This window comes from Sardina pilchardus, chromosome 10 (assembly GCF_963854185.1).
Source record: "Sardina pilchardus chromosome 10, fSarPil1.1, whole genome shotgun sequence".
Classification (NCBI taxonomy): domain Eukaryota; kingdom Metazoa; phylum Chordata; class Actinopteri; order Clupeiformes; family Clupeidae; genus Sardina; species Sardina pilchardus.
Window position 1 is genome coordinate 31471176 of NC_085003.1, and position 8270 is coordinate 31479445.

At 42.7% G+C, this 8270-nt stretch overlaps 1 protein-coding gene across 1 annotated transcript; it reads left to right on the plus strand.

The window, feature by feature from the left end:
* Window positions 1-1750: 1750 nt before the first annotated feature.
* On the plus strand, window positions 1751-8239 carry cetp (cholesteryl ester transfer protein, plasma). The gene is made up of 16 exons (XM_062546932.1): window positions 1751-2108; window positions 2470-2584; window positions 2756-2887; window positions 3236-3306; window positions 3746-3833; window positions 4134-4203; window positions 4520-4580; window positions 4695-4786; window positions 5014-5193; window positions 5580-5630; window positions 6120-6275; window positions 6662-6729; window positions 7323-7365; window positions 7459-7528; window positions 7653-7738; window positions 7892-8239. Exons 1-16 carry the CDS (start codon window positions 1967-1969, stop codon window positions 7967-7969), a joined length of 1503 nt encoding a protein of 500 aa, XP_062402916.1. The 5' UTR covers window positions 1751-1966; the 3' UTR covers window positions 7970-8239.
* The last annotated feature ends 31 nt before the right edge of the window (window positions 8240-8270 follow it).

An 8270-nucleotide genomic window follows, 5' to 3' on the forward strand; every position in this document is an offset into this window, starting at 1 on the left:
GCAGAGCTCGACTGACGCTATGTTTGACGTGATATCTACTCCAGACATTCAGCAAAGGTCTTTGTCAGCCTCTGTATTTATAATGGAAACCTTTTTATGTTAACGAAAAATAACCGTTTTGCTGTGAATGTAATGGAAGTGTATCTATTTCTGTACAGGATTAAAGTAATAAACAAACACTTATTCTTCAGTCTCCCTCTCTCTGTAGCTCATTTTGAATTCCGGTGTCTGTGATTTGAGAATCTCCCTGCTGAAATTGATGCCATATCACATAATGTTGAAGAGCTTCCATTGGATTCTTTAGGTTAGTTCTATTCACCTCAATTGTCCTGTGTTGTTGTGAAAGAAAACATGTTATTCGATTGCACATTTCCTGTGCTGTGTCTAGGGATGAGCTCTGCATTCTTCCACAAGACTAGTCTAGTTGCCTTGTGAAGAGTTCATTGACCTCTGCCAGAAATTCATGGGTTACAGCAGGGCAAAAGTCATATCGTGCTGGCCAAAACATCTCCCTCGGGACCCATCCACCTCCACACTTGTACAACTCCCTAAAGTTAGGAAGGCTAGAAGCTAAGACAGAGACAAAGGAATCGCCAGCTCAACTATCCGAAAAGTTGGCAAACATGGCACCAGTTGTATGCTTTATGGTGATTGTCTGGTTAGTATCCAAGCAACTTAGCTGTCTATCTCTAAAACAAAGGTTTGCAACACTGGGATGTGATTCCCACCCACCCCTAGAATTTTTGTTTTCCACTGAGATGGTTCATGATGCAAGACTCAAGGCATATGTTGGAAGAGAACAGGATCAGAGTTACACTTCAGGTTGTTTTGGAGTGTTTCAGGTTCAGTTCTTCTTTCATATTTACTCGACCTGTCACACATTTTGCTGGCACAGTGGCATGGGACTGAAACACAAGTTGTCCTGAATTAGAGGAGGATAAACATCTGGGGTCTGTCTGGATGAATGTACCATTGCTGGTAGAGATGTGAAGACATACACATGCATGAGCTACAGATGAAAAGCCTATTTCTGGTGGCACTGTTGATAATCAACATTGAGATGCTAATGCTGACTAATTAAGATGGGTCACAGACAAAGCAATCATGGACAGAAAATGTGAAGAAAAGAGGCATGAATTTCTGCTGGAGTAGCTCCCATCACTTGGACTAAAAAAATGGAAACGTTTCAACCCAAGTAGGTCTTCTTCAAAAAACGTTAACGTTTTGATCCAACAGCCTGAAAAAGACCCTGTTGGGCCATTTTCTTAATTCAATCAAATATTGGGAACTACTGCAGTCAGTGTGTGGACATTCATTCTGCTCATTTTTTGTCCCACACCTGGCCTCACAATAGGTGGGATGTGCACACAACTAGTCTGTTGAACTTCAAGAGAATATGAAGAGATATACAGAAAATAAACATCATGATAAACCACCAGTGTTCCTCAGATGTTTGTGAATAGAGGGAAGACAGGGACATACCTCCTGCACCATATAGACATGTGTGGCCATCTGTCTGTACTAGAGTTTATTGTCCCACAGTAACCCCTCCACCTCAGCACATACCATGATAGTCAAACTGGTCCAAAACAACAGAAAAGCAAACAACCCCCCAGCATGGATTCAAACTGTAGAGGTTCCTGGTATGTCCAGCCTCCTCAGTCCAATCCAAAGCCCTTCTGCAAGGAACCCTCTGGGACAACACTAGCCCCCTCCCCCTCCTCTCCTCTTTCTGCTCTCTGGTTCTCTCTACCCCTTCCATGCAGTGGTCAGTGCTAGAAGTCTGAGAGCAGGCAAGGCAAACCTCTGTGAGTCCCATCCAAGTGTTTGGGAAAGAGATAGAGAGACAGAGAGAAAGAGAGACAGACAGAGAGAGACAGACAGAGACAGAGACTGGCTCTGGTGTAGTGCAGTGCAGTGTAGTGTATGTAGCGTAGTGTAGTGTAGCCGTTGTTGTGGTGTCCTGATGAAGTTGGGCGTGATGTTACTGCTACTGCTGGCCCCGTTGCTCTCGTTGGTGGCGCTGGGCCGGGCGTGTCTGAGTCCCGAGGAGGCGTACAGGTTCACAGGAGCCGTCTGCAGGCTCACCTACCCCGCCGCGCTGGTCTGTGAGTGAAACCCTTTCCCCTCATGCAGGCAGTCTCATACTTTACAGGATAACAGCAAACTCTCTCCACTCTGCTGCTGTCGTTCATTATAATGTTTGTGACAGTGATACTTTGTGGCTGTGTTGTATAACGGATAAACATGTAAAAGTTGTCATATTTCAGACATGAATGTAAATATAGAATTAATTGCCCAGTGTGGTTTTTCAGAATGATGTTGCTGTCTCAAATGAACTCGATAGGCTTCTGTAGACGTTGTCTCTGTGTGCTCCACTGCATGATTCTCACTGATAATGAATACTGACGTCTGGTAATGAGTATGGCCTACTAATCAGTGGATTGAATCTTTTTTTAATGGCCATAGTGAATGAGAAAACCACGCGTGTGATCGAGGCTGCTTTCCAGCATGCAAAATACCCCAGCATAGAGGGGCAGAAGAGCATGGTGGTGTTTGGGAAAGTGTCCTATGGACTTCACAAGTGAGTGGGGTGCTCTTTCGGGATCACAGTAGATCTACTTTTTTTTTTTTTTTTTTAGTTCTAAATGCTCTTGGAGCATTTGTCTTACCTGATGTCTGATGCCATCTCCTTCTTACTATGAACTGCTTGTTTTTTTTTTTTGTTTTTTTTTATCTCTCCCATTTACTGTAGTCTGGAGATCCACAACCTGTCCATCGGTCACAGTGAAGTGAAACTGCATGCTGGGGAAGGGATTGGCTTACTCATCTCTAACGTGTCTGCAGTGTTCAAGGGGACTCTCAAATATGCCTACGGGAGCTGGCTGTGAGTAGCCCACTGAGGGCTGAGTGCATTTGGGTCACAGAGACTAAATGAGGAGCAGCCTTTAGGGATTACATTCTCTGGCACAGACAGGACTAGAAGGGACCTACTCTGAATTCCATGCCATTATTCCTTTAAAATAACACTCTTAAAAATTATAAGGCCTCATTATACTTATGCTGTACATGAACATATACAGGTAATCACTGTGATATCTTACCTGACAAATCCTATTCCTATTTTTAAGACCTGTCTATTAGGATCTGTGAGTAGAGCAGGGCCAGTGTGATAATTTATCATAATTTGAGGTATTATGTGTCATTTAATTTTCTCCCCTCTTATGTTTTACAGCATTAGGGTGGCACAGACTGTTGACTTTGAGATTGAATCTCAAATTGACCTTGGCATCAACCCAAAACTTTGTGAGTATAGCCATCCTTTTGTTTCCTCACTTCCTGACATGCATTCCCTCAGTGTATTCATCAGATGCGTTCGTATTGGTATTGGTGTGATTAGTGTATAATGTAGACTCCTTTGAAACATACATAATATGGTCAACATTGGAATCTACAGAAATACATTCTGCCATTTTGCAATTTTGCTTTATGTCTGTGTATGGTTTTATTCAGTTGACTGTTCTACAATGCCCTTGTTTATCTGAGCAATGTTTGATATATTCTATCCTACAATGTGTCTTTGTTCCTGTGTAAGGTTTTACACATTCTCAGTGTGACTTATGAATTGTGTTGTATTTCTGAGAATAGTTTAAACTGTTAAATGTTTGTCATGCATTTCCTTGGTGTGCTATAGTGGATGCTGTAACACCTCTCTCTCTCTCCCTCTCTCTCTCTCTCCTGTCAGACTGCGGAGCAGGGAAGGTGGCTGCAGACACTTCCGACTGCTTCCTCACATTCCACAAACTCAAGCTGATTCTGCAGGGAGATAGAGCGTAAGCTTCGCCTAGCTGGCAGCATGAAAAGCATGGGAGGGGTGCGCATGTTTTAGATATCACCTCGCCATGACAGCGAGACAGAGCTAATGCTGTTTAACGAATAGTGTATAGTACTGCGGCATAGCCAAATCAATATCTTAGTCTTGAAGTGTCTGCGTATATGTTAATATATGTTATTACATACAACAGCCGGGTATGTTTACACAAAAAATGTACTGTATATGCCCACAATCAAGTGCAGTTGATTGTAACTATCCATGACTAATCCATGTGCTTGATTGATGTTGTTTACTGCAGACCTGGCTGGTTGAAACGAGTATTCACAGATTTCGTCACCTTCACGGTGAAAATGGTCATTAAAGGTCAGGTAGGTGGAGAGGCAAACCTGTACTCAAAGATGGCTTCCTCAGAAGCATTAATTGCTCATCTCTGCCCCCTGCTGTTTGTCTTAAAAATAACAGGTGGGGAGTAGTAAGACATGTCTGTAACAGTATGAAATATTTCCTTTCCACCAGTTATTAAGGGCTTTATACACTGTGGCAGTAAATATCCTAAAGAACAACATGAAATAAAGCATAAGTGTAATATAGCCACATCAAAGAAGCCAAATCTTGTGAACTCTAGTATTTGGCTCAAACAGTTAATCATTGACATTTATTCATAGTTTCTTTGCTTAACTGCAGATTTGCAAGGAGATCAACAATGTGGCAAACATTTTGGCAGACTTCATTCAGGACCAAGCAGGTACTGGCTGTACGAGTTAAACTGACCCCTGCATTAAAATGTGTACACAGGGTGCTTTGCCTGCTCTCCTCTATAGTGTGTTTTTAATGATGTCTGCATATATGTTATCCACAGGACAGTTTCTCAGTGATGGCAACATCACAATCGACATTGGAGTGACCTCAGCGCCGGTCATCACCTCCAACTACGTGGAGTCTTATCACAAGGTGGTGGACACGAGATGAAAATGAAGTTTTATTCTGTAAAAGGTTGCATTACAGTTCAAGATTGTAAGGACATACTGTAGGTCTGAATAAATGTCTGGGGGACTGCCCCTGGAATTTGTGTCTATGAATTGCTTTGGATAAAAGTGTCAGCTAAATGTATACATGAATGAATTCAGACTTGAGTTTATTTGTTGATGTTTGATTTTTTTTGCTGTGTTTTCAACCAGGGTCTGACCATCTATAATGGCACCAAAGCTGTCATCAACGGCTCGGTGTTCCACCCATCTCAGCTGACCGAGGACCGCATGCTGTACTTCTGGTTGTCCGATGATGTCTTTAACCCACTAATAGCCGCTGCTCACCACGAGGGACGCTTCATCAGGAACATCAGTGGAGCTGAACTCATGGTGCGCACTGTGTACCTTGGGGTTAGATGGATCAAGAGATTAGTTTACTCTGTTTATCTAGACTAAGCAGGCTGCATTGTGAGAAAGGTGTGGTGGTGGCTTTACATAATGTACATACCTGTTAAAACTAAACAAATAACAATCTATTCTTCTTTTAATGTGCTGACCAAAGTATGCTTCAAAGCATCGATCATGTACTGTAGACTGCAAGGGCTTTTTGTAAATGAGCTCAGGTTGTAGGCCTATGAAGAGCCTTGCTTGTCATATTTTTGTTTGCCAGTAGGAGGCAATGTAGGACAGATAAAGAAGTGAAATAGAAATGACAAAACATTGCACAGTGCTTTGTGAACACCACGAGTGGGGAAAAAATCTCTGATTCATTGCAGAACCTCTTCAAGACAGACCTATCTACAGAAATGCCAGCCTCCATAAAACAGGTATGATAGTATCTGCTGCACTGAACACATGCCAATGTTTCCACATGCCACCCAGTGTGTCTTCATGTACACGCCCTTGCCAGTGTATCGTCATATCTAAACCCTAACCAGTGTGTCTTCATATCTAAACCCTAGTAAACACTGTATGTAGTTTTGTTTACTCTTCAACAAAAGGCTCAGACGCCCTAAAATAATTTCTGACTTTTATAAATGAGTGTGTCTCTGCCCCGCCCTCCCAACACACACAATCTCTCTCTATTTCTCTGCCACACACACACTCACAAACTCTCTGAAAAACACATACACAAACACGCCTCCGGACACATACACAAACACGCCTCCACACACACACACACACACACACACACACACACACACACAAACAGGCCTCCAAACACACACACATACACACTGCCATTGTATTCCTGTACCTGTAGTCTCAGATTAGCTGTTCCACTGCGGTCCTGAAATGGTGTCTTTGCTTGTCAGATCCTTGCCTCGGAGACTGCTGTGTTGACCGCCTGGAGTGTGAGCGTGCCCCAGCTGTGGAGTGTTCCCGACGGCACGCACGTGAAGGCGGTCGCTGCCGTAGAGCTGTCCCCTGGCTTCCCCAGCTCTGACATCCCCTCACTGTACTTCGAGACGGTCAGCAAAGCCAACTCACTTCATGTTATCAGCCTACCAATGCTCGCTGTAGCCGTATGGACCTAATCGATTACTCAGAACACAGCACATTCCAGTGCACAGCACAGCACAGCACAGCACAGCACAGCACAGCACAGCACAGCACAGCACCACACAACACAGCACAGCACAGCACAGCACAGCACAGCACAGCACAGCACAGCACAGCACAGTACAGCACAGCACAGCACAGCACAGCACAGCACAGCACAGCTGCAGTATGAGGAACAGTACTGTATATGGAATGCTAGTTGTTATCCTGCCTCATCACCTCTGCTTTTAATCTTGTTTAACATTTTGCTTTTAACCACAATGTGAAACAAATCCAATGTGAACTCTTGTTTCAGGAGGTGGAGGTTAGTGTGCAGACATCTTACGCAGACAAGAAGCTCATTCTGAAGGCTACGCCTGTAAAGTAAGCAAAGTTCTGTGTTAGAATGTGTTGCATGTTGTCAGTGCACTTGACTTGAGGACTGAACATCATGAGATAGATAGCTTTATTGTCCCCATGGGAAATTGGGTTTGCAGAACAATCACAAGGCACTTCATAGTTGAGACACAGACATCAAACATAATCACACCAGGGCGATACTCATGTATACCACCCACTCATTCTTCCCACCCATATATACCCACACCATGCACCATGGGCAAGACCAGGCCAGCTGGATTTTTGCTTATTTTAACTAAGGTCTGTATAGCTTGTGGAACAATGAAAAATTGGTCAGAAGAGAGAGGCAAACATGTTGCATAGTTGGCAGCGATTTAAATGGTGAGGCAAGAGGGTGTGTGTAGTCACATGTGTTTGTTTGCCTTTTTGTAAATGTTTCCATGTAGATGATACAGTACAGCCGACTGGAAGATTTTCAATAAAAGCAGAATAAAACATTTTAAGCGTTTTGTTGTTGCCATTAAAAACAAGCAATTAGGGTCATGATTAGGGTAGCACAAGTTGAGAAGTTGAGGTTAAGCGGCCACTGCTTCATTCTATTCTATTTCTCTCTTAAGAATTTCCATAGATAAGATCCTTCAAAACCAAGAGACCATTGTGGTAGGTAAAACCGGATATGTACCTTGCAAACATATATTCATGCCGTGATATTGTGCAGTCTTACCTGAACGTTTTTATCTGCACATTTACAAGCTGGACGGTGCCCTGGTCAATTACTTAAATGAAGCTGTGGAAAAGATCGGGATACCCAAAGTCACATCATGTAAGTCTTTGTGTGTGTGTGTGTGTGTGTGTGTGTGTGTGTGTGTGTGTGTGTGTGTGTGTGTGTGTGTGTGCACACGCGTGTGTTGTATCTTTGATGATGTTACCATTCTATCTCATTTCAGTCCTAGAGCCAGCCTTGACAGATTTGATGGACATGCAGGGACTGAATTTGTTTGACATAATCAATCCCGAGGTGGTGACACAAAATGTAAGCCCTCTCTCTCTCTCTCTCTCTATAGCTAGCTAGCCTATCGACCTCAACTATGAAATGTAAATAAGCTAATCATATACTTAATAGTTTGCTAATGAAATGTAAATAATAGTCATATGTAGGCCTAATATGTTTGCTCTGTTGTTGCAGGGTTATGTACTCGTGCGGATGGGATTTGGATTTCCTCATCATCTACTTGTTGAGTTTCTAAAGAAAACACTAGTCTAATATCACTGTGTAGACTGTGAATTGATGGACTATTTTGGGAGTCATTTTGTCATATATATTTTTTCATTACCTAAAATAATTTGATCTTTGCTTCCCTCTGAGAAGTGTTGCTTATTATTCTCTTTTGCAAAGCTATTTGCTTAGTTACAACACACAACACACACACACACACACACACACACCAGGGTGGGTGGGGGTCAACAAAGCATGTGCACCATCCAATGTATTAGCCTAATCCTGTGTAAAGATAAGTTATTATTAAAGTTGTATATATCATTAATAGAAATACCAATGTCTTGTC